At 46.4% G+C, this 27,668-nt stretch overlaps 1 protein-coding gene across 1 annotated transcript; it reads right to left on the reverse strand.

Annotated features, from left to right (window-relative positions):
* Positions 1–518: 518 nt before the first annotated feature.
* MAFB (MAF bZIP transcription factor B) lies at positions 519–4,199 on the reverse strand. Its single transcript, XM_053958910.1, has one exon. It carries the CDS (start codon positions 3,566–3,568, stop codon positions 2,633–2,635), a length of 936 nt encoding a protein of 311 aa, XP_053814885.1. The 5' UTR covers positions 3,569–4,199; the 3' UTR covers positions 519–2,632.
* Between the last annotated feature and the right edge of the window lie 23,469 nt (positions 4,200–27,668).

A 27,668-nucleotide genomic window follows, 5' to 3' on the forward strand; every position in this document is an offset into this window, starting at 1 on the left:
CGGAGAGAAGGAAAGTGAATGCGCAACCCGGATCCCAAAGGAGCTGGGTAAAGGACAGACTTGTCCAAGTCCTCTCCTTTTCTAATGAAAAAAAAAAAAAAAAAAAAAAAAAAAAAAAAAAAAGGAAAGAAAGTGCCTGTCGTCAGCGCTCCCCCGCTGTCCCCGCCCGGGGGTGGCTGGGCCGGACAGTCCCGCTCCCGGCGGGGCAGCGGAGCGCCGGGCGGACACCCGGGCAGAGCCGGGCCCGGCGCGGGGCTCCCGCCGCTCCGCTCGCCCCGGAGGGGCTGGGGTGATGCTCCCCCTGCCAAGGGCGAGCTCCGACCCAGGCAGAGGAGGGGGAAGGCTGAGCGCTCCTACCCTGCGAGCAGCAGCGTTCCCGAGAGGGCAAAGCAGCCCCGCGCCCCCCCCGGGCCGCAGCCCCCCACAAGCCCGGCAGCAGGGTGGGGACAGGGACGGGGCCACAACTTTTCCTTTCTTTCGGAACACGAGACGTCAGAGAAGCAGGTCCGTCCAAGAAATACCATTTCAATGATTTTAATAAGCAAAATAGGAAACAATTTTAATAACCAAAAACAGAAACCAGTCTGAATAAAACTACAATAGACCAGGTTTTTTAATATTTTTCATATCATAAGCAGGATTTGAAATTGATCCCTTCAGAACTTTACATGAAATAAAAACAATTTTTTTCCGCTGCTGCAATGTTTTGATTTCAACACAGTTGAATCAGTAAAAACCAAAGATCGTTTTCTGATGCATGACTAATATCCACAATATTTAAAACTGCAAGCACCATGCTGTTCATTACAATCTTGTTATTACTGTTAATTTATAAACTAATACAAACTTAAAATGCATCCGGCCAGCAGTGCCAGCTATCCTAAAAGGAAACTAAAAAATAAGTTTTCATTTTGGTATTTTTGTCAGTGCAACGTAAATCCTTTTACTGACCTGCAGGAGGAAAAAAAAAGTAATAAAAACACCCATAAGACTCCAAACTACTACTACTATACAACTGCAAATAAATTTTGGCTAAAACTTTCACTCGCTGCATAGGGAAGCAGAGAAGCAGATTACAAATCATTGCAAAAGAATACACTTAAAAGTTGCAGTATGTCTTCTTAAAAAAAAAAGTTTTAGATTTAAATGCTTTCCCAGCCCACTCATCAGCTGCTGCCATTGAGAAACCCAACTTCAGTGGCGACACGGAGCCCTCGCTGCTATCACAACTTGACTCGTAACGAGGAGGGTTTGGGGTTGTTTTCTCTCTTTATATACCAAAAATCTAGGGGCAGGTTTTTTGGTTTTTGTGTTGTTTTTTTTTTTTTTTTTAATGGAACTGGTATCTCGTCCGTCCTTCTCTTTCTGAGTGTACAATCAGAAGGGAAATTATCTGGCCAAGCCTAACCACTCAGGCTGGGAATTGTCCTGGAGGAAAGAGCTTCGCTGCCACTTTAAGGCATGGAGTAGGTTCTAGTGACCGAGGAGGGTTTTTCCCTGTTAAGTTTAGGTTTGTCAATGCCATTCAGGCGTTTTTGCTTCTGCCCCAACAAACAAAAACCAAAATGAAAACTAACCAAAAAAAAAAAAAAATACAACTTAAAAGTGCACCAGATATACAAAGTTGGTTTTTTTTCTAATGCAAAATGCCCATAACTTTTTTTTTTTAAGTATCTCTTTAACACCAAACAAACCGTATAACCAGCCTGCTGAAATGTTATTTTGTTTTTTGTGTATTTTTCTCCTGTACGGTTTGAAGTAGCAGATATTTACAAGCTAACAACCATAAAAGAAAACAAGAGCAAAACCAACGAACAAAACTGCACAAGCAGTAAAAAGTTTGATAACTTGTGATGCTTTTCTTATTGATGAAACAAAACAACAACAGAAATCTATGATCGATGATCAACATGCTATAGTTAAACAAGAAAATGGTACAAAATAGAAATTATTACCATACATGTCCAGCATGCAGGATTAATATTTTTAATGCAGATTTTCGTATTTTTCTATATAATCAAGCAGGCAATAAAACTGATGAGTTTTTTTTTCTTTCTTTCATTCTTTCTTTTCTTAGATTGAATGTCCCATCTGAGTCCTGTAATTTATTTCTCAAAGCAGGCAATATATGAAGAGTTTGCATATATTGTCCTTTTTATTTATTCTCTTTTTCCAAGCAGGTAAATTGTGCATGAGATGGTGCTGAATATGTCCTCTCTCTTTCCAAGCAGGCAGTATGTTATAGATGGCTTGTTCATTGTCCTTTTTTATTATTATTCTTTTAAAGTCCATCTCGCTCTGCAAGCAAGAGATCTATAAAACGCTTCACTTGTCCTTTTCTCCTTTGCCTCTGTCTCTCTCTCTAACTTGCACACGAAAGTCAAAAAGTTGCACTTTACCTCTCCCATCCCCACCCCCAGCCTACTTTTCCCACAGCTACTCTAGAAGACTGGATGCTGCAAAAAAAAAAAAAAAAATCAAGTCTCTATTTTTCTCTCCTCCTTTCTCTCTAGTCAAGCAGACGGATGGATGGAGATGTCAGAGGAGGATGGGAGCGGGGGGGAAGGTGACAGGGGTCAGGTTTGGGGGGTGGGGGGTTTTTGTTTGTTTTTTAATTATTTTTGTTAAGCACTCACATGAAGAACTCAGGGGAAGACGGGTTGTCACTGGTGGAGCCGGCCTCTCTGAAGCCGTTGCTGGCAAGTTTCTCACACTTGAGCTTGTAGGCGTCTCTCTCTCTGGCGAGCCGGGTCACTTCTTGCTTGAGCTGTTCCACCTGCTGAATGAGCTGCGTCTTTTCGTTCTCCAGGTGGTGTTTCTGCTGGACACGTTTATACCTGCAGGACTGGGCATAGCCCCTGTTCTTCAAGGTCCTCCTCTTCTGCTTGAGGCGGATCACCTCATCTTTGGTGAAGCCTCGGAGGTGCCTGTTGAGCTCCCTCACAGACATGGACACCAGCTGGTCATCTGAGAACCGGTCCTCCACGCTGCTGGAGGGGGGATGCTGCTGGTGCGAGTTCTGGAGCTGCTGGGAGGAGCTGGAGGAGGTGGAGGGAGTGGGAGAGGCCTGGTGGTGATGATGGTGGTGATGGTGAGGGTGCCCGCTGCCGGCCAGGTCTTCGTGAGTGACTGCGGGATACTGGTGGTGGTGTTGGTGATGGTGATGATGATGGTGGTGGTGGGCCCGGAAGCCCTCGAAGCCCTGCAGCTGCTGGGACACCTGGTGGGACCCAATGAGGGCTTCGACAGCGTCCTCTGGGGTGAGGTTCAGCGCCTCGGGGTTCATCTGCTGGTAGCTGTTGGCCATCCAGTACAGGTCCTCCAAGTGGGTCTTCTGCTCGGTGGGGCTGAAGCTGGGCGAGGAGGGCACGGAGCTGCAGGGGGTGCTGATGGGGGTGGAGGAGACGGAGCCCGCCGGCTGCAGGCGGGTGCAGTGCCTGCCCGAGCGGTCGCTCCTGCCCAGGGGCTCCTTCTTCACGTCGAACTTCATCAAGTCGAAGTCGTTCACGTACTCCATGGCCAGCGGGCTAGTGGGCAGCTCGGCTCCGATGCTGAGCTCTCCGGCCATCGCTGTCTTGCGGGCACCTCTCCCGGCGGAGGGGGCTGGAGACCTCACCCCAGCGCGCAGTCTGGCAGAGGGTTGGCCGCGCTCTCCTATTCCAAACCAACTTTGGCTTTCAGCTCTCGCTTCCTTTCCTCCGCTCCCCCTCCTCGGCCGCCTCCTTCTCCCGGCTTCTGGGGCTTCTTCAGTCCGGAGCAACAAAGCCAAGGACGAGCCGGCCCCCGGGGCCGCCTGGCTGGCTCCTGGCTGTCGGAATCAGCGTTCGCCCCTCACCGCGGGCTGCGGCAGCTCCCGGCTCCGAGGCGCCCGGCCGCAAGGAGAAAGGAGCGGTAGCAGGAAGGGCAAAAGCAAAACAAAACAAAGATGCTGCCTTCGGGTCTGTGCAGGAAGAAGAAGGTCGGTGCGAACGCCCAGCCCGTGCCCCCGGCCGGGTTTTGTAAGTCCGGAGCCCCCTCCCCGCGGCAGCCGAGCCCGGAGCCTGCCGCAACTTTCCAGCCCGAGCGAGCGCCGGGGCAGCGCACGGGCTACCGGCGGCGGCGGGGCTCTGCACGGGAGTTTCGGTGGCTCTGGCAGCGCAGGCGAATGGGAGGGAAAAGGGGGAGGAAGGAGGGGAAGGAGGAGGAAAAAAAAAAAAAAAAAAAAAAAAGGAGGAGAAGGGGGACGAGCACAGCCCAAGTCTCTGCTGTAGCTGCCGCCGCCAGCGCTCGTTGTGCAGCTGTGATCACAGTGCAGCCCCCCTTGGCTTCTTATACGGCCGTGCCCGCCGAGAGCGCGGCGGGGGCCGGGGCCGGCGGCGGCCGCGCCAATGGCAGCGCGGCGGCGGGGCCGGGCGGGGCCGGGCCGCGCCGTGACAGCTCCGCAGCGCCAGCTGAGCGCCCGCTGCTCCCAGCCCGCACCTCCGGGCTCTCCCCGGCTCCCCCTCCAGCACCCGCGCCTTCCCAGTTATTTATTTATTTAGCTGTTTATTTATTTATTTATTTATTTATTTATTTCTCTGCTCCCTTCCTCCTATCCTTTTCGGCCTCTGCGGCCCACAGAGGAGGGGGACTCGGGGACATCCTGCCCGTCCCTTTGTTCTAAATATAACAAAGTGCCCCTTTTTGCCCGCTGCCATCCCGTAGTGGAGCTCAAGGCAGGGAGCTTCCCCCCGTGCCACGCACACGCATCCACCCTTTCAACTTTATGTAAGCGGCGCCGGTGCGAACGTACCGAGGGAAAACCGGCCGTGAAGGCGCAGCGGGTCCGGCCGGGAGCGAGTGCTGGGCGGCGGGAGGCGCCGAGGGGGATGAGCGGGGAGCGGGCAGCGAGGGAAGCACCGGCTCGACAGGGCTGTCAGCGCTTCGTGTACAACCGGGGAAACCCTCCCGGTCACAGGAAGCAAATCTCTCCCTAAAGTAAAGCAAAGGCATTGACACTGACAATTGCAAATATTAGGGAGAGAAGGGAGAAAATATAATTGCATTTCGGTTCTGAGGGGACCGTGTTTGCTTTCCTCTGCTGTATCGTGAGAGAGTGACTGCATGCAAAGGAGTATTCGGTTTGTAAGGTTTTTGTCGGTTTCTTTTTTTTTTTTTTTTTTTTTTTGGTCCGGTAACAGGATTTTTTTTTTTAACATTTTGTAGCGATTAAGGGAGATTAGGGCTTCTTTTTACACCGCTTTCGTGCTCAAACAGACAGAAAGTGCGACCCCAAGTGTCCGTTTGTAGAATAACAGCACATTTCACCGGGAGAAAACACCCGGAAAAAGGGGGGACGGGCGTGCGGGACCGGAGCGATGCGGGAGCGACACCGCCGCGCTCCCGGCCTGGCCGCGCCGCTCCGGAGCTGCGCCTCCACCTCTGCACCTCGGAATCCCCTGCACCACCCTCCCACCCCCCATATTTATTTGGCCAAAAGAACAAAAAAGTTCAGGATCTGTCTGCTTTCCCTAAAATTATGAGGAGGGAACTGCCTTTCTGGAGCCGGGACAACGCTGAGGAGTCCCCAGCGGAGGTGTGGGTCCGTCCCTGCGGGACCCCCCGCCAGCTCCGCGGCAGTACCCGCAGCCCGGAGCCGCTGGTCCCGCTCCTCCGCATACCCGCGGAACCGGCCGCAGCCGCAGGTAACCAGGGAAGCAAAAGTCGCTCAAAGTCTTCCCTCTACCCAAAAAGAAATTCCAGGGGGTCCCTCTGGCAGCCGGTTGGAGGAAAGTGGCAGGAAACTAGGCAGGGAGATTTCACCCAAATCCTCTTTCGCAGTTCGAGCACGCCGGGATTTGATTTCGTGTGGCAATGCCTTGTGTGCCTGCTTCCCCACGACATTTGGAGGGGACAGAACTCTCGCTCGGCAGTCCCGGAGAGCGGCGGCTCCGGCGCTCCGCACGCTGCGGTCCCGAGAGTGAGCGGTGCCTCCGCATCCCGATCCCGCCCGAAGCGGGGCTGCGCTCCCGGGAGCACGCAGACCTCTCTCCGCAGGTCGCGCTGCTCCGAACGCGTGTGCGGGAGGGCACGAGTGGAACGTACCCACAGAGCCGGGGCGCTCCCCTTACCGCGCATCCCCTACGGGCAGCGCAGCCCCGCCGTGCGGGGGGCGCCGGGGTCCGCACGGCCACCGCGCTGCTGCTTTCCCATCAGTCCTAGTTTGGTAAATCGCCGTCTTTTCGCTGTTAACGAGCGGCCCCGAGGCTCAGCGAGGCGGGGAGCCCCGCGGTGCCCCTCTACGGAGGGGTTCGCCGGCTCCGGGCGAGGGGACCGGCCAGCGCGGCAGGGCGGACCGGGCAGGGAGCTCGGCGGTGCCCGTCCGGCGGCTGCCGCCTCCCCGGGGGCTTGGGGCTGCCGAGAATCCCCCGTGCGGGTCCGCTGGACTTGTGATTTCTGAGGTCCTGAAAGCTGCTTGGGGAGAGCTTTATTTTTACCTGCACGTTAAACGTTATCGTTGCCACTGAGGGAAAGGGGACACTGGCGAGAGCTTGGGAAGCCTGGATGCAGCCCTGCAAAATGTGCCATTAGATGGATAATACTTTTTCCTCTCATAATTACTGAGGTATATTCACAAGGTGGAGCTACTGAAAGGCAGAGGGAAGCATTTATCTCCCTGTCCATACACACTCTGTCCCTTTCCTTAATCTTTTTAGCTGTGAACTACGGTTTCCAGCGTCCGTCCTCGCAGTCATAAAATTTCGGGACACTTCCTGGGTCCGTTTCTTTGCTCTTCCATGCCTCGCTCCCCTTTCAAAAATACATCCCATAAAACTTGCGACGTTAAGCGGCTGACTAAAGTCAGAACCGCTTCGTGCCCCGAATCCACAGTTTTTCATTGTAGTTTTTATTTCAGCCACCAAAGGTTAATCTCGATGGGATTTATATGTTAGGGGCGTTGCTGCTACGTGTATTTAAAATTATATGTATACATATCTTATTCTTTTAACAGGGATTGGGGAAGAAATTGTGTTGCTGGAGAAGGATTTCTGGGCTGAACAGCCCAACGAGGCAGCTCAGAAGTGTTTCCCATCCGCGTGGCCGCGGTGCTGCGCGCAAGAGGAGGGAGGGAGCTCCTCGCACCCCGGCCCCCGCACCCTAAAAGCCACCGCGGGGCAAAACGGCGACTGCCGGATCCTTCGGGAAGGATTCCTCGTCTCCTCCGCACCCGCGGAGGGGGAGGAAGAGGCGCCCACCTGCCCGACCCCGCAGCTCGCCTCCCCGCCGAGCATTCCGGGCAATTTTTTTTTTTAATTGCCACCTTCTTCCCGCATCCGAAAACCGCTAATCGAGCTGCTTTAATTTTTTTTTGCTTTCTATATTTTAAGATCCGGTTTTTCAAGGTTCGTTTCGAGGAAAAAATTACTTCTTCCCGCTCTCCCTTCACTTCCCCCTGCCTTCCGCCTACTCCCGGCCAAAATCGGGACGAGTTCAGAGAAAATGATTAATGTCATTTCTGATCAGCTCCAGCGGCACATCCGCCCAGGGCAGGGCAGTAAGGGTCCTGGAGCCATTGAAATTTGAAATCTCTCCCTCAAAACTGCAACATAAAGATAACTACCCGTGTTTGTTCAGGTAGGGCTCTGTCTCAATCGGGTCACTGAAAGGGAATTGTATTACGCTGGCATCCCAATCCCCGGGTTTAGAAACAGCAGGTATAGGTACTCAGATGAAAATTAAGACTACTGTTATGTATGTAATTTCCATGCTCGGTTCTCTGTGAAACGCTCCTCTGTTTTGGTAGCTGACTGCTACTTTTGCCCCAGAACTGGCTTTTTTTATCCCGTAACATCAGCGGGATATGTTGACTGGAATGGGAGATTTGTTGAAAAACACAAACCCAAACCCAAATTACCGTGGCTGGCAGCCGGAACTGATGGAGGAAAAGAGTATCACTTTCCTAATTCCTACCTCCCCTCGCTTGATTTTTAATGTCTCAAACCGCAGGCAGACACGGTGCTGGCTGTCAGGTTTTTTTTCCCCTGTGTAAGCAGCGAGGGACCTGGTTAATCATCTATCGCAGATACATGTGCATGAGAAAGAAAAGTGTCGATGTTTGCTTGTTGGGGCTGATGGGAATGGCCCACGAATTTAGGATTAAATTACTACTGGTAATCATAAGGCTTTGTTTCCCCTCTCGCTCTCCATTTTCTGCGGGGATTGTCAAAGTAAAGCGGGCAACATTATTTGGACAAAGTCTGGAGAGCGGCTTTGCTGTATAACACAAGCGATTGAACCCTTCTGGGTTAACTGGGACCTCTTCAGATTTTAGCCCGAACCGGTTAAGAGCGGGGCAAATCCCAGTACTAACTCTAGACACGTTTTCACAGGTGGATCTGGGAGAAGGGAGCGGACCAACACTTCAGAAGGGTAGGTTTTTAGGGGGTAACTTTTCTTTCCCGAGGTTTTGCAGTGTCCAGCGTTAAACCCCCGCTGAGCAGCGAGGCTCAGGGTGTGCGGGCGGCGGCTTTGGGCTTCGCTCGGTCGCGGGGGTCCTGAGCGCTCCCGGGCGGGTGTTACTGTACGGGACAGGTTTAGGGGGTGATGAACGCCCCGCGGTGAAGGCGATGTGAGCGGGGCCGTGTCACTGCCCGGCGGGTCCCCCCGAGCGGTGCCCGGCCCTGGCAGGCAAACACGAACACCCCAAAACGCTGCGGCGCGGCTCGGGGGGAGGATGCGGACGGAAAGGGGGAGCGGCGGCTCCTGATGGGGGGATCCCGGTGGGCACCGCACCAGAACACGTTGCGGTGATGCCCAGGCGAGGCTCCCGTCCCGGCGAGGTTCGGAGATGCTGGAGCCGGGCAATGGGGATTATTTTCTTTTTGGAGGAAAGAACGGCCCGCCGGTGCCCCTCGCTGCTCGGGGTTAGGCCGGGACAGCGGCGCGGCCCGGGGGACTGTAGGGGGGCTGCTGCTGCTGCTGCGCCCGAGCCCTGCCTTCTTGTGCAGGGAAAGAAGGACAAGCCCTCCGTGGCACCCTCTGCAGTTGGCTCAGGGTCTCGCTGCACTCCGAGGCTCGGAGGGGGGGTGGGAAAGAGGATGACTTCCAAACCAAATGGCATCATTTCACCCTCTCCTACAAGGGTGCCTTCGGCAGGGTGGCAAGCAGAGAGCAGAAACATTCTGTTTCTCGTTATTTCTTTCAGCCTTAGCCCCATCATACCGTGAATGCATCAGTCCAAACTCGTTTTCAAGAGATTTTTTCTCTCTCATCATTTCCAAATTCTGCAGTCTCATCCTAGCTTCCTTCTCTAATACATATTCTTGTTATTATTCACCTTTCCATCATGGTGAAAATTGTTTCTAGCAGATACACCTGATCCAGAAGCACAAAATCCCCCATTTGAGCCTTGCTAGGACCAGCTTTCCTCTTGTGCTTGGCTGAGTCCTGCTTCCCACTTGAACCATGGCATGCTGAACTCATTATCTGAGCCCTTTTAGGAGCTTGTACCCAATAAACAGCACCAAAACCTCTCTGAGTGATCAGAAGTCGCCTTTGGGGACTGAAGTAGCCAGCAGAAGCTGAAGAACTGTAATTGCTGCAGCTGTATCTTGCAATACCATTTTGTGTCATTCAAAGGCTTTTCAAACACTTCAGAACTTGGACCACATCTTACTAGAGAAAAAACTCTCTCCTGCTTATCTGCTTCTCCTAGGATTGCAGATTGTCTGGGTGAACAGATGTCTGGGTGGAAAAGGGTTTTTAGTCTCCTTGGAAGAGATATAGAGACAGGGAAGGTGTCCCGCACCCCGTTGTCACAAAGTTACAAGAAGCCAGGAAATCTTCCAGAAAAGGTCAACATCTCTTTCTGGCCATAGTCTGCTGCCTGATTTTTCAAGGAGCTCAGTGGGAGACTTTCTTGATGATCAAATTTTTAGCACCCAGGAAGGAAGTTCTGGCCTCAGTTTTGCTTGAGGAAACCCAGGACCACAGAAGCATCTTTTCAGAAAGACAGTGTTGCTGCAGGTTGAATGTCCATGGCAGCAGAAAGGCTGCTCCCAGCAGGGCTGGGTGCATCCCTGGGCCCTTGCAGGATCAGGGGGGTGCTATTACAGCCCAGGAGTCCACAGGCATGTTCTGACACCCACTCGGACTCACACCCTTTCATTCAGACTGATTTGTAATTCCTTTTCATTGCACAAAGTCCTGGATCAAAAAAACTGCTTATATAGAGAAAATTTCTGGAATTCCCTTTCCAGCACTTGCTGCATAAGGATTTAAATATAATCATAAAGCCTATACTGTATATTCTTTTTGCTCTTTCCACCTTTAGAGCCCATTAGGGATTTGGTTTTGCTTCTGTTTTGACAGCCCCCGTATATATGTATTTGTAGTTGTTCCGTACTGTTTCCTGATTTAATATCAGTGCAGTTACAGGAGAAGGATGCACCGTTAGCATTTTTTGCTCAAAGTATTTTTCAAGCTCCTTTTTGATGTACTGGTCAGGTTTGCAGCTTCTGTGCTCTTGTTGATCAGAAGAGGAAGGATCGGGTTTGCTGTGCCCTCTGGGAATGAAGCTCTCTATTCACCGAAGGAATTCAGCTATCTTCCTTCTCTAGCCCCTCCGTACAGATCCAGGTGCAGGAAAAAAGTGAGGAAGTATTTAGGAGAAGCCTGTTATGCAGGCTTATGCTAAATTAAAGTCTTTTTGTGCATTTCTGAGAAGTAAAGATGAGTCAAACTGGAAAAAAGGTGGCTTCTGCAAGCCTCCCCCTTCCTCCCTAAATATTTTAAAGTCCTACATATGTGAAGAGAAGAGACACAAAGAAATAGAACAATTCTGGGGAAATGCTTCTGTTTGCTTTCCCTGTTAGTCTGAGGAACACTTATTCAGCTGTTACAAAGGCAGGAGAAAATAAAAGGCTCCTGATCTTTGTTTCTTTTACGTATTAGCAGATCCACAGCCTTGAATAGCACCAGACTGATGATTTAAAATCAGAGTGTAAATTCTGCTCCATTTGCCCAAACAAGATATTTGGCTCATGGTGCAACTTGTCTTTTTGTCTTTAGGCAAATAAAACTGAGTTTTAGGCTGTGTGTCTGTGGTTGCTGTGTGTCACAAACCCCTCCCAGCTTAAATCTCTCTACATCTCCAGACCCTAGAAAAGCTGGAGATGTTTCCCATCACTGGCCACTACCAGGATCCTAAGGAGGATCCAAGGGGGGTGGATCTGACACGACAGGGCCAGGACAGGGGGAGGGCTGGTGGAGCTGACTGCTGCCCCTGGGACAAGCTGCAGCTGCTCTGTAACAATTTCTTTGCTTCCAGAGCTCCTCTGCAGAATGGTTAAATGAGTTTGTGCAGGAGAGCTGACAGCAGAGCAGTGCTGCAAATTCTCACCCTCTGCTTCCCAGGCTGGATGCTCTGCAGCCAAGTTAGCCATGGATCACCCTGGGATCCCAGAAACAGTGACTGCATCCCCTGGGCTGGGAGAGGGATACAGGAGAGCGCAGCAATGAGGGGCAGTGCGAGGTGAGCACAGGCTGCTGCAGGAGTGAAGCTGGTCAAGGAAGGTTCCTTCACTTCTGTGTCTATTTTAATCGCAATCTGAAGGGGCATTTCAGCTTTGCTGTACCAAGGGAGATTGTTTCTATCTGGCTTTCCTCTAGCAGGATCAATTCCTCATATGTTAGTGGAGACAAAAAATTTCCAGCCCATACCCTGCTCCTGCAGTAATCAGTAAATGCTCCTGCTACAGCAGATTCAGTTATCCCTCTTTGGCCAAACAGTAACATGGGCATTCCTTAGGCTTTTAAAATACATATATTAATACCCAACATGGCTGAAAAATTAAGAAAAAATATTGCCTAATATTTTTGAACTAATTTGTGAACTAATCTCCACATAGAGAATTAACCACTGCTTTGTACATTTTCTGAGCATTGTGAAAAAAAGAGATTAGAGTCTCCTGGACAGCTTTCTCTAGGATTCTCCAGGCTTTCAGTGTGAGTGCCCTGTTTATCTTCAGCATTTACTCTGTATCTGCAGGGGCTTTAATAAGTGTGTTTTCATCCTTCACACATCCAGATAAAGAGCTTCACCCCTTAAAGCTGTGATTACACCTCAGCAACCTCTCCCTTGGCAATGTATGTGTAGTTTCTGTTTTGTGTTGTTTTCCTGGCTTGAATTAACACATGTTTCAAGCCTCTAATGTACTTCCTTAATAACTGAGTTCTATAAAAAAAAGGAGAAGATGGAGAATTTCATCCAAGAATTCCCAGCTGGAGACATCTGTTCAGCAAGTCACCTGATGAACAGCTCTAACCAGCCAAGTGTGAGTTATTTTTATTGGTTCAGTGTTTTAAAAATAGAATTTTTTTTCTTTTAATTGATACCTTTCTAGTGGATTCCTTCACTGGTCTACATGGACTTGGATTTATTTCTCCTGAAGGACTAGTACAGCCCAAACTGAGTGATCCATTCCAAAACTGAGCTGACCGGCTGAAACCAGTAGGAACCAGTTAAATGCTTGAAATGAGGGTTTCCACTAGGGTAATCAAGTTTCCCAAGAGGTGATGGATTTGATGTATAGCCTGTCATGATGAGTTGCAGGCACTCAGCACCTCTGAAAATCAGGCCATAGCAGCTTTCAGCAAATCTAAAGAGACGGGGTGTGCACGTGCGAGCCGGAGCGAGCTGCAGAGAGGACTCACGTCTCCATTGATCTCGAAAGGCAGGTTGAACTGTTCTGGTTTGAACCACATGATTTGTCATGTTATTTAGCAGCTGCTAAGCTTAGGTGAGCTTGTAGGATCCTGTCTGTGTGCACTCAGCCCTGATCCCCTCTCCGTTTGTATCTCAGTGCTGCTACCCGGCTCCTCTGCGAGAGGGTCGGTCCCACGGCTCCTCTTGCAGGATTCCCTGAGGTGTTGTGCATCCTTCTGGTCACTCCTCCCCAGCGTCCAGCATCCCAAAGGTGCTTTCCAAAGGGTGAGGCTGATTTCTTTGATTTTCCACTCCTCTGTGTTTTATCTGGGAATGCTTTTGAGGCCCTTGGACTTTGCCTTGATTTAAAGCCTTGTTTGGAGCAAGACCCCAGGCTGACATGGGAAGGGTGATCCAAGAGATGACAGAAAATGAGGTGTAGAAGGGCAAAATGGGTGAAAACAAGAATGTGGGAGTGCACCTTGTGCTGGGTGCTGTACACCCTCCTGCTGTCCATCCAGGCAGAAAGCTTTCAGTCAGCCTGCAAGCAGCTTGGTGCATTGGCCATTGGCCATTCCCTGGCCTGAGCCACTCACCTTCCTTGAACTGGGAAAAACTGGAGCTCTGAACTCTTCTCCACACCCCAGCACAGGGCATTCAGTGGGTGGAGAGTACCAAGAGCCACTGCTTGCCTGCACTTTCCAGCCAGTAGGTACGTGAAGGAAAACTGTGGGGACCCCTCTCCTGTGAGCCATGGGAAGGGCTGAAGGCTGCCCAAGGACAGTTAAAGAGGGGGAGCAGCATTGCAGCCCCCCAGTCCTTTCTACACTTCACCCTGATGAATTATTTGCTGTTGCAGGCAAGTGGGACATCATAGACAGAGAACACACTAATATTTTCCCTTTTTTTCTTCCCTTTGGAATAGCTTGAATTAATAAGTTTATCTCTTTCAAAAGAAAGAGAGGTTTTTCTCACTTGAGGAAAAAGAAGAGATGTTTTCTGATAGCTGTATTTTAATTGAGCCAGGCTCAGGAGAGGGGAGGCTGAGGGAAGAATTGCTGTCATGGAATTAACTTTATGAAAGAAAAGCAAATCTCCACCCTGTTTAAACATGGGGAAAACATCACAGAGGCATCCTGCTGTACCAAATGGTAAACATGTCCATGTATTATATCACTTATGGCTTCCTTAAGAGTTTTATGATGCTGTTCTCAATTACTGTGTTTGCATTTGTAATTAGAGTACAGAACACATTGTGAAGGCAAATTATAGAGCTAACTTGTCCTTTCAAAATAACCCATTTGCTCAGTGTGCTCCCAGAAGCATCTCTTTATTCAAGGGACTCCAGTGAAGGAGTAACCTCCTCTGCTGGGGGTGTTGAAATACACACTTGCTGCAGGGAAGGGAGAGGAGAAACACACTTTTGCCTCAGGGTTTTGCTGTGCTTGGGCCTGACCTTCAAACCACTGAAACTCCTTTTGGTTTCTTTAAGCTCTGCCCTCCACAAGTTGGAGCAATTAATGGAATTGGGAGGGTGAGGGAGAAGAATCAGGTTTTCTTGCTCTGCCACTAATTTCCTCTCTGGCCTTGGTCATGCCATTTGACCTCTTTAGTTAAGAAGAGTTACTGGCTAAAACTATCCTACGAAAGTGGCTAAAAGTCTCCTGTGGAAGAGCTGGGATGTTACTGTTCAATCCCCACACATCTAAATAAAGGTGAATATTCAGGGCTACTACTTTGTCCTGCAGTGCTTCTCTCCTTTGCCAGGAAGGTGATTTTGACAGCAGCTCTTTGGAGTTGATTCTTTGTGTGCATCCAGCCTCTCCAGGTGAGAGTGAGCCCTCACACCTCACACAGGGGCTCACTCTCTGCTCAGGAATGAGGGTGACACCCTGCTCCATGTCAGGTGTCCCTAAGTGCTCCCTGCTCAGCTCTGCTCGGTGCCCCGTGCTTTCCTCTGGCTACTGAGCATCAGGAGCAGAGATCTGATCTTCCTCTAAGGCAGGTCGATTCTGTATGAGCAGACTGGAGTCTGGGCCAGCTGTGCACTTTGCCTTTGAATTCAGTGGGGAAAAAAACTGCATCCAAGTCTGAACTTGGATGAAATAACGATCTGCTTAAAGTGGGAAGGAAGCAAAGTCTCACAATTACTACTGTGCTGTGTTTGCAGAGAATCCTTGCATTTATTGTCTATTTGTTTGTTTGTTCTGCAAAGCCTGCAATAAGCAGGAGGACTTTCAATGGATTTAAAAAGCAGCACTTTTTTCTTCTGTACCTGAGCTGAGAGGGCACAGAAAAGGGTCCTGCAACATGTAGGTCTCCCATAAGTATGTCCTCCCCATTCCTGGCCAGGAGGAGTTACTTGGCTTTGCTCTCCAGCCAAGGTTTTGGAAAAGTCTAAGCTCAGTCCTTGGCCCCTGCCTAACACACTGCCCACCAGTGTCCTCTGCTTGTGCACCAAGCCGTCATGAAACCAGGCCAAAATTGTGTCTGGAGTACAAGAAAACCCAAAGAAACCCCAAAACATTGCACTGTGAGATTACTACAATCCTCTTTTTCCCTTTCCTTTTCTTCACTTTTCCCACTATGAAGAAATTTGTCCAACTTTTACTCCCCCACAGATAATTCTCCATTTAATTTCCAACACAGCTGAGTTAGAAGTTCACCACAACACCAGCTCTGCCCTTGCCAATGCTCAGTTATTAATTCAATTCTTGGTATCTCTTGCATGGGTAAGGAAGGTTGATTCCTTGGCCCCAACTTTCTGTCAGCTGCTTGTTCCTTCTGAGCAAAGGTTAGGTCATCTTCTGATGATTCATTGAAAAAACTGGTTTTATTACTTTCCCTGAGCATGGGAGAGTTTCTTCAAAGAAGGAAGCTGCAGCCTATGGGATGACCATCCCAAAAGAATGACTGCCAAAGGGGTTTGGTTAGAGGATCATCTTAGTAACTACCATCATATTGGTTGTTTCATGTCATTAAATCCGAGAGTTCTTAGGGGAATGAGTTCAAACTTTATGAATTGTGTGATTATTTATGAAGTTGTTTAGGAAGGGCATTTTCTGCTGTTGATATAAGAGAAGAAATTCCAGTGTGATGTTTTTTAGTGCCAGATGCACTCCAGTTTCCATACCTGTGTGTTTAAGATATGGCCCAGGTTCACTGAGAAAAGTCAAAACACGTCTGCAAGGCTGACCGGGGAACAGGATTCAGCTGCAAAGCAGGCAAGCTCAATTTTGTTGGGGGAACAAAAGAGAGAAGGGCATTTGTCAGCCAAAGGATCCCATTTGTGAAACACCTACTGTTGTTTGGGTAGCTGGGATTTAAAATATGTCTGTCATCACCCTGTCTTTGTGGCCAGTAGTGCTGTTTGCTTCGCTCCACGGCCGCGCTGCTCCAGTGGCTGAGCCAGACGGGCAGCTTGGCTTTCCCTGCTGTTCCCAGCCAGGGGAGCCCTGGCTGCAGCACCTTGTGCCACCAAGGGCAAATCCAGACAGACAGACGCCAAAAAGTTTCAAGGTGTGAGTTGCAAATTTCAGCTTTCTGTGGTTTTCTTTTTTGATGAAAGCCTATTTCAGCAGTTAAAGGAGGAAAACACCCTCCATCTAACACATGGAAGACTTTTTTTTTAATAAACTCCCTTCAAAACCAGAGAACTTTACCTGCCTTATGAAATTTCATCAATATTTCAAGAAATAGCACAGTGGAAAATTCATATTCATGTTAGATGTCATCATGGGAATTTGCAGCACCTACAGGGGAGTACCATGTTTTCTGACAGTGCTTACGACACGGGCAGAAGATAAGCATGTAAAAAATAAATTAAAATCTCTTTACTTAGTGAAATCCTTGTAGATTGTGCTATTTTGAACCAGTCAGCTGCTTAAGTAACAGCTTGTCAGTGCTCGTGGCCTGGCTGAACACAAGACCTGGTAGCATGGCTGCAGATTGTCAGGAACTGAGTGATCTCCTGGGTTGTGATTTATGACTCCACGAACAATGACAAGCAAGGAGAAAAGGCCCTGGCAATTTCAGAAGCAGTTCTGGAAACAATTAGATCACTTTTTTATTAGGTCATTTATACAACTCTTTCTTTTAAAAATTAGATCCTTGATGAGTGCATTTTTCATGCACTCAGGTGCTTTGTCCTGTTTTTCAGTTGAGAGAAAATCCTGGACTTTCCTTTGGAAACACTCTTGAGCCATATCTTTAATTTCCCAGGGGTGCACAGGACATCCCTGAGCTCACCCACAAGTCCTGGTCCATCTGCAGTCGAAGCCCTCTGTGAAGAATAATTCCTGCAGGAATTGCACTGATTTCTGTACCATTCTCTCATTCCTGGTTGCTCACAACCTTCTGCTGACCTGTTCTCCTCTACAACTCAACCTGTTCTCCCCTACAACTTGTGGAAAGCTTCTGGCAAATCACACTGAAATAGGCAAATAATACTGATAAAGAAAACAGACCAGAATTTTTAGAAGTGCTGTGGTTTGGGCTTCATTTAGCATTTTTAGGGTTCTTTTACCCTTCTCATTTCCAACAGCAGAGTTACTTAGTTGTCATTATATTTCTACTTCTAATTTCTTCAACAGTGGTTTGCCCAGGGAGCTGAGCAGTACCAGGTCTCATCTTTTTCTAAGGAGCCAGTGGCATTTCTCTAGAATTGCCCAGAGTCCTGCTATCCAACCTCTTCAGCTTGGAACAGGAGTTTACTACTGGGCTAGTGAGATAATATCTCATTCGATAACATATCTGAAAATATATGTTTAATCAAAGTTTCTCCCACACCTTGTTTGCTTTCTTGGAATTTGTCAGTCAGTGTCTCATTTAGTTCTACCATGATAATATAGTCACAACATCTTCATTTTGGATTTCTCCTACAGAAAAAGTGGCTCCAAAAGTGGCCAAAGCCACTCAGCATCCCAGGAACTTCCCAGAAGCCAAGGGATCCCAGCACAGATTCAGGTTCCTGAGATGGATTTGAGTTATTTTGCACCATGGTTAAGTCCAATATAATGGGAATTTCTGCTATGAAAAACAATGAAATATGAACCTGGAAAATGAGCTCTCACTATAGAGAGTCTCATTTCCCTCATTCTCCTTCTTTTAAGAAGTAGGGAGATCTTGGGATTTCTCCAGCACTGTGTATTGACAGATGAGGCAGAGAGTTGTGCTCCACCATATTCTGTATCCCAATGAGCACAAAACTTACCCTCAGCTTTGAGTTTTATCATTCCATTTCAAAACCTGCTTCTCTTGTGCTATGCACCAGCAAAAATCCTTTTCATTGCCATTAAAAAGGTAAGTGAGGAGCCTATTATTTTATTTTTGTTTTAGTATTTGTACAGAACTCAGCAAATAAAAATGGGTCCCAGATAAAAGGTGTGTCCTTTCTAGTAAAGCACAAAAAAATCTTAATCTTTGGTCCAGAAGCAGTAGATTGCCACAAACAGTCGGCAGCTAAAATCATTAATCTTTGCTGCTTGCCCAACTGGTACTAGTAGTAAAGAAGATAATACACTAGCAGAATCAGTGACCCACTACAAATTGGTCTTGAAAGGTCCACCAGCCTAAATAGACTTTTGCTGATCCAACACTTGTTAGGAATCCCAACAAAGAGACTATTGGCTCATCTGATGAGCCGCTCACTATTGGGCCCTTTGCAATGGCTGGTGATGGATGACCATACCCTCTTTGAGGGGGAAGATGCAGCTCCTGGTATGGGGCCTTTTCTCATCTTAAATTTGTACTCAATAAATCACAGGTGCAGAAGAGACAGCATCAGTTTCATTACACCTACATGCTCCAGTATCAATCATGCCAACACAACGGGCTGCGTACAGTTCATTTCGGGAGGCTCTTTCTGTTCCAATACCATTTCCATTCCGTTGTGCTTTAGCATTCCTAAAGTGTTGAACCTCTGCAGTGAAACACTGGGGAGAAGGATGGGATGTGCTGTAATTGCACTCTTTCGACACCAGACAGGGCTTAGCTCACGTAATTCAGTTTATGATACCCTGCAATTGTTTAAGGTGAAGTGCTAAATAGTTTGGCAAAGATTCGGTGGTCATCACACACCTCTTTAGTTCTTAACCTTGTTCTTTCATTTGCTCCTTAGCACAGACCTTCAGGCAGAACTGTAGCAATTGCCCTGGAGTGGTCCCCTTTCTGTGATTATAATAACATTTTCCTGTCTGGTTTATGATATTCTTTTAGATGATGCTATAATCCCATACTTACTCTTACCCAAACATAATTGTAATAAAGAAACTACTTCAGGCGGCTTCGTCAGTGTTTTCTCATTTAAAAGAGTTTCTGCCTTGTCCTCTCTGGCTGGTAAATACCCTGGGACCTTTGCAAGGTATGTCCATTAGGATTCACAATTCATAAATCTATTGCAGAGCTCCCACATTGTTATGTTAATTCCAAAGTCAGCAGTTAAAATACACTTAAAATGAAGGAGGCTTTAGAGCTCTCAGTCTTGATATTTAATGTACATCATCAAATACTTTCACGGCATGAAATGCATTTCTAACACTCATCATAAAAACTATGAACTATGTTTTTCAAGTATGATAAAAGGTAACAGATTATTCCCCACGTGTGTCCAAAATCCATTTTGCCATCTTTACACAGGCACAGTAATTTCTTAGTGACCAATTACACTCTGATTTGCATAGGAACAACTATGTTTCATGCAATTAAATTATCACAAAGTCCTGTCATTCTGCAGCACTCTGTTAATCTTTAACTCAACGAAAAGCCATGTCAGCAGAGCACCAACACAGAAAAGATGGGTGTTCAAAGGAACTGCAATAGGAGCACATTCAGAACTGTCAGACAGAACAAGCTTTTCAAAAGGACACTTCCATTCAGTTTAAACCTACAAGGGTGTTGGGCTGACACCTCCATTTATTTGCTGTAGGGCTATAAGGAGAGAAAAAGAGAGACTTTCAGTCTTATTAAAGCAGTATTTGGAATACAAAAAAGAAAAAAAAAGAGGTATTCTTTTCCTCTGCTCCTTTTACTCCATCTCAGCAGCAGATCATAAAGCAGGGACAGTATTAATGTGAGACAAGAAAATATTGGTTCTAATGTGCATCAAAAAGACTTGATTTGCTGTGAACCAGTCACCAAAATCTAGTCATTTCTTTATTTTTTACAATTTGCAGGCAGACATAAAAGGCACATATTTTAAAAATTTATTTAGGAGTACAGAAGTCCCAGGGAATAGCATCTTTCTGTCACATCTTTTGTGGCTGTCAGGTTTAAGAGTTAAGTCCACCACTCTGATTCAGAGATGTTTCTGGTCAGTACCCATAGCATGTTCAGTTCTACACAATAAAAATGGTGATTGAACTTTGAGAGGACATTTGAGGACACAACACGAGTTTGTTGGTGACAGATCCTTAGCTGGTACAAACTGGCACAGGGCCACCATAACCAGCAGAGAGGGCCCAGCTGCATCTGTAACCCCAGCTCCTCTCCAATGCTGGGCACTCAGTGATATTGGAACATGTGAATATTTGCAGGTAAAAGTTTGCTGGTTGTTGTTTTTTTTTCTACACAATTCCCAGAACTCCCATAATCACAATCCAAGCAGGCTCTTCCTGCTAACATTTTCATCATTTTCACTGTCAGCTGGCACTTGTCTACTTGCCTTTCATGTTTTGTCCCAGAGTTCTTTACTTCTGTGAATATATCTATTATCTAATATTCATTTCAGCTGGTTCAATTTGCAGAAAATGTTTCTCTTTCAGGGTTGTGTCTAAATTTTTATATTTTTCATTTTTCATCTCAATTAAAAATAAACCATGCTGTGAGTTCCCTCTTTAGTTCTTTTATCATGCCACCAACTCTGTGCATTTTGTCACCTATATACTAATAAAAAGGTCTTTCTAATGTATATGAACACATACATCCGAGTAACTGGCTTTTAGGGCTACCGCCCAAAGAAATTTTCTTGTCTTTCATTTGCACTGTGCTACAAAACATAGGTTTTACTCCAAAGAAACTGTAAAGAACTCTTTGTCATCTTCATTCTGGCCTTAATCTAATAATGAATATTAATAGCACTTGTAAGGTGAGATACAGATTAAAAATATTAAAATAAACTTGGATGTTTTCAAAGGTTGCATGCTGGGTAACATTTCTGGCAGTGCCAAAGGGACAGATTTGTTTGTGCAATTTTAGAAGTGACTTCTACTTCTCATTTTCAAGGTTTCTAAAGCTTTCCAAAAGTACAAATAGGTGTTTTATGTGAGGTTCAAAAGCACCTTCATCATCATCAATGTAAAATAAAATCAAGGTGCTTTTGCTAATCCCATCAGAAACTTGTTTGCACTGTTACTGTCTCTATCTAAATAATTCCCAAAAATGGGACTTTGCAGTTTAGATGCCTTTGGGAAGCTTTAGCCAGAGGTAATGTCCAGGAGATAGATTTTGTATGGAATAGCAAAAACACTGTTCAAATAGAATTGAACTCTACTCCTAGGAGAGTCAGTGACACAAGTGCAGCTGATGATCAGTGACACTGGTCCCTGTTTACTGGGACTCACGGAAAACAGCAACGCCCTGCTCTGGTCCTTACGGCATTGCACCAGCAGCTGAACGCCAGTAACCTCTCCCAGAGCAGGAAGCTTCTGCCAGGGACATCAGTGTGTACAGATTTCCATCAAGATATCAGCTGCTCGGGCAGGTGAGGGCTTTAATGCAGTCCCTATCATCCTGGTGGAAAGTCCAGGGCCCCAAGGGACGTCCTGCATGGCACCAGGCACCACCTCAGTCCTGCCACACAGAGCTTTTCCCCCTGCCCAGCTGCTCTCCTGCGCACGCTCAGGTGAGCGCACGTGGGACATGGACAGCTCCCACCACGTGTTTGTCACCTGGAACAACCCCCAGAGCTCCTGAAGCCACCAAGGGGTGATGCAATGCCCAGCCTCTGACTCTGGTGCCAAAGGAAATGCACTCAGTGAAGCTGCAAGCGTGGCTAGCAGGGAGAGAGGGAGAGGAGGAGGAAGCACTTGTGCTCTGAGTTACACATCACATCCTGCTGGGTATCAGAGAGGTGGGACTGAACACTGTTACAGAACATGGACCAAATATGATGGCTTGGGGAGGCCAATTTAAAGCATTTAACCTTGAAAAACACTGGTCTTGCACGTAGGGAAGTTTAACTTGACTGGGAGGAGGTTCGTGAAGTACTTTGCTTCTGTTGGTCAGCATGAAAAAAGCTGTATCAAAGGGCTGACTGCTGAAATAAAATCTGAATCCATCCCTCACAGAAACTGATGGGGCCCTGATTGTGCTCTGGGCAGTCAGGAGCCATGAAAATGTTCTGGAAAATGTTCTCATAACCTGATAAAAGAGCTGATTTAATAAAATTATCATCTTGTCAGTTTATGATTTTACTTAGAAATCTTTTGGCCTAGTTCAGTTTAAAAAAAGAGTCACCAGCTTTGGTTCTTTTGCAGAAAAAAGACCCCATCATTTATTAGATGAATGAAGATATCAATTTCTGTTTAAACATTAACAGGGTGATGCCAAATATTAGTCAGTTCCTAATAATTTTGAGGGATTAAAAAGATAATAAAAGTAATAGTCCATTACATTACCTACTTCAGCAAGATTGTAATGAATGTAATAAATTCCAGATCAGGGTTATAACAACTTCCATCTATTTAAAATGAATTTGTAGGGTTACTTTCATTAACTATGTATATGGAGAAAATGATCTGACATATTACTTTAAAAGAGCTGTAAAACCGATTAGAAGGAAATATGCTTCCCAGACAGTGATCTAGGCCGCTGGGGAAATTTTATCCCTGGGAAGATTGGGGGGCAAAAGGAAGAGAAGAGGAAAGGACCTTACAAGATGCTCTTGCATCATTTTTTTCACATGCCCCAAAGTCACTTTGCTCCTCCGGAGAGATTCAGGCAGTAACAGCGGGCAGAGACCAGGAAAGGGATGAAAACCACTTTCTCTCCTGACTTTTCTATTCCCTCCGCCTCCTTCCTCAGGAAAGGATGGATCTGTTAATGAATAAAGGGCTCCCACCCCGGGGATTTGTGCATGGAAATGAAACCGTGCCTGGTTCTGGTCCGGCCCTTCGGCAGCCCAGGGGAAGGCTCAGGCATTAAAGGGGACGGTGGCCTCATTGCTCGGAGGAGACAGGGGACCTAGCACTTGACTGCACTACAGAAATTACTGCTGCACCTAGAATGCAGCCTTCATTTATCAATTTCATAGCAAGGGGGAAAGGGAAAGGGAGGGGGGAACCCAACATCTGACTGCCTTTTTCAGCTCACGCTCCATCTAGCCACCGAGAGCCCTCCAAATCCAGTCATGTGTGTTATAAAGAGTCCTGGATAAAGTAACTTAATACTAATGATTTATACTTAATTGGACCGCTAAGTGATTAAAGTGGCAGTAATGAATGAGTAACATCCTTCTAATTCCCTTTTTCCATTTGGCTTGGCCTGAAGGCCCTTTCTTTGTGCAAGATTTGACTTGGGGCTAAGCAATGCCAGTCGTTTTTAAGCTTTTAGTAGCATGTCTGGAATGAGCCACTTGGATCATGTTTACAATAAATGACTACATAAGCATGCTAACAGAACATTGGGTGGGTTTTTTTCTTTCTTTCTTTTTCTTTCTTTCTTTCATTTATTGGATTATCCTGTTCTGAGGTTAATGAATATACATTTGGCAGCCCATGTTTGTGAGGCCAAGTCCCACATGGGCATCAAAGGGTTTGAAATGTGTGAGTGTAAATATCAGCTTTGTCAAAATATTGATTCACTTGAAGAATAACACAGCACATTCCCCTTTGCACCTATCTTCATAAGGATAAACCTGCTTTACATATTTTTTACTTATTTTACAGGACCTAATATTGACAATTAATTGACTGAATAAACTGAGATTTTTCTAACTTTGTACTTCACTAATCTCCCCCCACTTTTTCAGCCTAAAACTTATTGTTACCCTCTTCCTTAAAAAAGATCCATTAAAATTGTAGGTGTTAACCCCTGAAATATGTAACTTTTTAAACATAAAGAGAGATCCAGAACCTCAAGTTACACTTTGTGTTGATAAAGGGAATATTAGGCAGCATGAAGGATGCTTTAAGTCAGGGGGAGATGTGTGGAGCTCTTGTCTCACACTGGGGCAGGTCCAGCTTTATCCAGGGAGCTGGGGCAGCTCTGAGATGGGGAAACAGGCAAGGAGCAATGAGGTGTTTATAGCACTGTGCTAAATTGCCAGATATTTAAAATCAATTTGGGTGTGTTTATCCACATGCCACAATTACACCTTTCACTGGAACACAAATAAGAGTGTACCACATACATCTCACAGTAACTGGGGTGATGTTGCTGTTGGTTGGGTTGTGTCAGCAAAACTGCCATAATGCAATTTAAAAACTAATAATAATATTTGAGCTTGTTTTACACCAAAAACTTTGTTAATTTAGACAACCCCCCAGCACTCTCTTGCTGTAGGTTTTCTTACATGGCTGTGGGAGGCTTTCAACCACCTGGAGATAATGTACTAAAACAAATTATGTAGGATTTTTTTTTTTTTTTTGTAATCCCTGGTTCAGGAATATTTGGTGGTGAGAAAGCTGTATGGAGTAGGTTTGATTTCATCAGATATTGTCAGAGATGAGGACTATTCAGCAAGCAGAACACTCCCTCATCTGATTCTGAGGGCAGATTGCTGGCTACCGTCATGGGTAATAAAACTGCTCTGAGGGTGTTGATAGAAACTGGCTAATTAATAGCCCATTACTGTGCTGTTGTTGACTAACATTAGAACCCTCTGAGACCAGTTACACTGGCAAAAATCTGGAGGAACCCTCAGAGCCTGGTGAAACTTGGATTTGGTTTGAATTTTAGGAGGATATGATTTTTTTTTCAGGTGTTGTCCACACTCATGTTCAAATTGCGTGGATACTCTCTGTGAGATCAATGTTCAATGTTCACACAGGGTTATACACCTCAGATAGAGGGAAAAACTGAGGGAATTTCAGTGAATGAGCTCTGGTGCCCTCACACCTCTACAAGCACTTGATGAAGTTTATTGTCCTCCTCTCCTCCCCTTTGTTTTCCCAAGATTTCAGGGTCACCTTGCCCGCAGTGAGCGTGGAGGAACCATTTGACACATTGGGTTTTCTCATTCTTGCAGTTCCAGACAGGAATAATCTCAGTTAAACATCTTTTGGGATGGTGCAGCAATGATTCAGGAGAAGCCTGACAAGGACATTAGTAGGAAGTAGCAGGGAAGAGAGAGGTATTATCCAGAGCTACAGAAAATGCCTGGTCAGGAGTACGAGAAATGAGAAAAGGCAGAAGTGGAAGAAATAAGCAAAGAAAGAGAAGTCACAGCAGCATTTAACATGGGGAGGGAGAGTCAAAGTGATTTCTGCAGCAGTGGGAAGGAGAAAGTAAGAGCAAAAATAAGACTTATGGAGGAGCAGCTAATATGAGATTGGAGCCTGTCAAAGGTTGAAGGAAAGTAAAAAGAAATAGAGAATATGAAATAAAGGCAACAAATTGGGCATTTTGAGTTCAAGAAGTTAATTAGCCCTTGCAGCTTCCAGGCTGTCCATCTCCTCACAGTGCCTCAGGAAGGACTCCCAAAGCTGCATCCAGCTGCAGGAGTGGAAGCAGACAAGGAGCACTTGTTGTCCAGCACCAAACCTTTGTGTCCTGCCCGTGGCTGAGCGGTTCATGGGCTGCCGAAAGAGGTAACCAGACCTCCCTGCAGAGCTGTCCCTGCTCAGGGACACAAAGCAGCACCATCTTCAGAGGAGCTGTGGAGATGTTGCTTGTTGGGGCCCTGGGAGGTGCTTCTCCTCTAGACCCCCAGGGCGCTTCAAACCACCTTCACATGGAAGGAACGTTGAGTGCACGACTCTGCTCCCTGATAATCCTTCCAAATTCTCCTGAACAGCCTCAGCCATGGCACAGAGAGTTCCCAGGAGCACTCACACTCTTCAAGGACCAGTTGGCTGTGCAAACACACCATTTGCTTTTGCATCTCTTTGAACTATCCTCAAAACACCCGTGTTATAATTGGATACCCTTACCTCTGCTGGCCTGCGCTGCATGGGTCATATATGTAAACATCAAGCTCAAATAACAACCCCCAAATTTAATTTATTTCTACCTAAACAAGTTCTTTTATCATAAAGCAATAAATTTGTCTTGGTGCTAGCAATTTGTTGTGGGTGACATAACACTGCAAATTGATTAATCGCTACTGTACACGACAAAATGAGAAAAGCAAGGAATTATTATGAATAGCGTCCATCTGATACAGTAGGGATTCATTATTCAAAAGTGTTAGCTAGTGGTTAGCTATCCCCTTGTTGCAGATTACATTCATTTGCAGAATCCTACATCATGCTTACACAAATCAACAAACATGCATTTATTAAGACATGGAATGAAAGCTATTAAAATGTGAAAAATTGCCTTTTTCTTTTAAAAAATTAGTCAAGTTTTGGTGGTAGCTTTTTTTTTTGGAGGGGGGGGGATGTTTTTATGTGGCTGAAGCAAAGAAGTTTATTGCATTATTTCTATGTTTGAATCCAGAACCAGAGAGATCAAGCTAAGTACATTAATATTTGTGGCTGGTGTCTTACACTGAGCCCTCATACCACAGGCTGGAGGAGTTGTACTTGAAGTGTTGGACTGGAATTATAAATGTAAAAAATAAGTTGCCTTTGTCCTTCTAAGTGCATTTTAATTTTTAGCATTATATTTGTACAAATAGATTGCAGTAATGTCTGAGGAACTTATTCTGTTTAAGGTGAACTACAAATGGGTGAACAAAAAAAAGAGCTCTCTCCTCTAAGAGAGTAGAAAAATGGTATTTAGAGACAAGGTGCCCCATGTTTCTCAGGCTGAGCACTACACCTTGTGTTGAGTAAAAAATTACTCTGAATAAATAAATTCCAGATGCGAAGCACAGAAAAAGCATGATGTAGACCCCTGCTCTGCATAGTTGTCCTGGTTCTGAGGATCATCATTCCCTTCTGAGACCAGGAGCCAAACGCAGTGTGTCCATTTCTGCTGCAGTGAGTGAGGTATCTAAGCCTGCCACCAATGTCAGGCAGTTTGTGTTCTCTGTGGAAGCAGCTCCTGCTTCCACAATAACAGAGGAATAAGATGGGTTTAACTTTTGAGGAAGGCTGTGAGGAGAACACAGCTTTTTCTTCCACGCCTGGTTCAGGAGCTGTTGTGCTGCCACTTTGTGATGCTTCTACAGATAATAGGATTAAGGGCACCAAAGAGCAAACTTCCCCTGCCTCCTCCCCTCCCTCTGCAACTCCTGTTAGTACAAAATGCTTTTCCTTCTCTTTGGAAAGTTGCTTCCATCCTGTATTGCTTGAGGAAAGAAGCACATTAATTGTGGAAGCAGTAGCTCAGCAGCAGCTTGGTCTTTGAACTCGAGGCTCCCATCTTTTAGCTCTGCTCTGAAATGCCACATGTTAAACTGTTTTAATGGATATTTGCAGCAAATCATCACAAAAATATCCTCGAAAAGGAGATTTTTATGTGTTGCTAGAGTTTTAAAGTGAACTTAATCATTCCACTTGGGTGTTCTGTGTAAGAAAATGGCATAGCAAAATGGAAACAAGCATATAAAACAGGAGTGTGAGGTCTGTGCTGCATAACATTGCTGCATGGTATTGATTGTTGGGTACACTCTTAGGTCTAGTTTCATTAACATGCTGTGGTTAGATTAGTTGAGATACACAGGGGGTATAACCACAGCTCCTGCACTGAGAAAAACATCTCTAAGCCTCTTACTGGGCTCCTTTGAGAAATCCAGGGCCAGACACAGCAAAACAACTTTTTGCTGTGAGCGGTTTCTCCTTGTTTGTGTCCACTGCAGCCATGTAGACTCAGCAGCCACTTCTTTGCACACCAGCAGCACTGGAGTCAGGTCAGTTCTCAGCCAGAGTGGGTGCCAGCACCTGGGTGCTGCTGGCAAGCC

This window comes from Vidua chalybeata, chromosome 17 (assembly GCF_026979565.1).
Source record: "Vidua chalybeata isolate OUT-0048 chromosome 17, bVidCha1 merged haplotype, whole genome shotgun sequence".
NCBI lineage: Eukaryota > Metazoa > Chordata > Aves > Passeriformes > Viduidae > Vidua > Vidua chalybeata.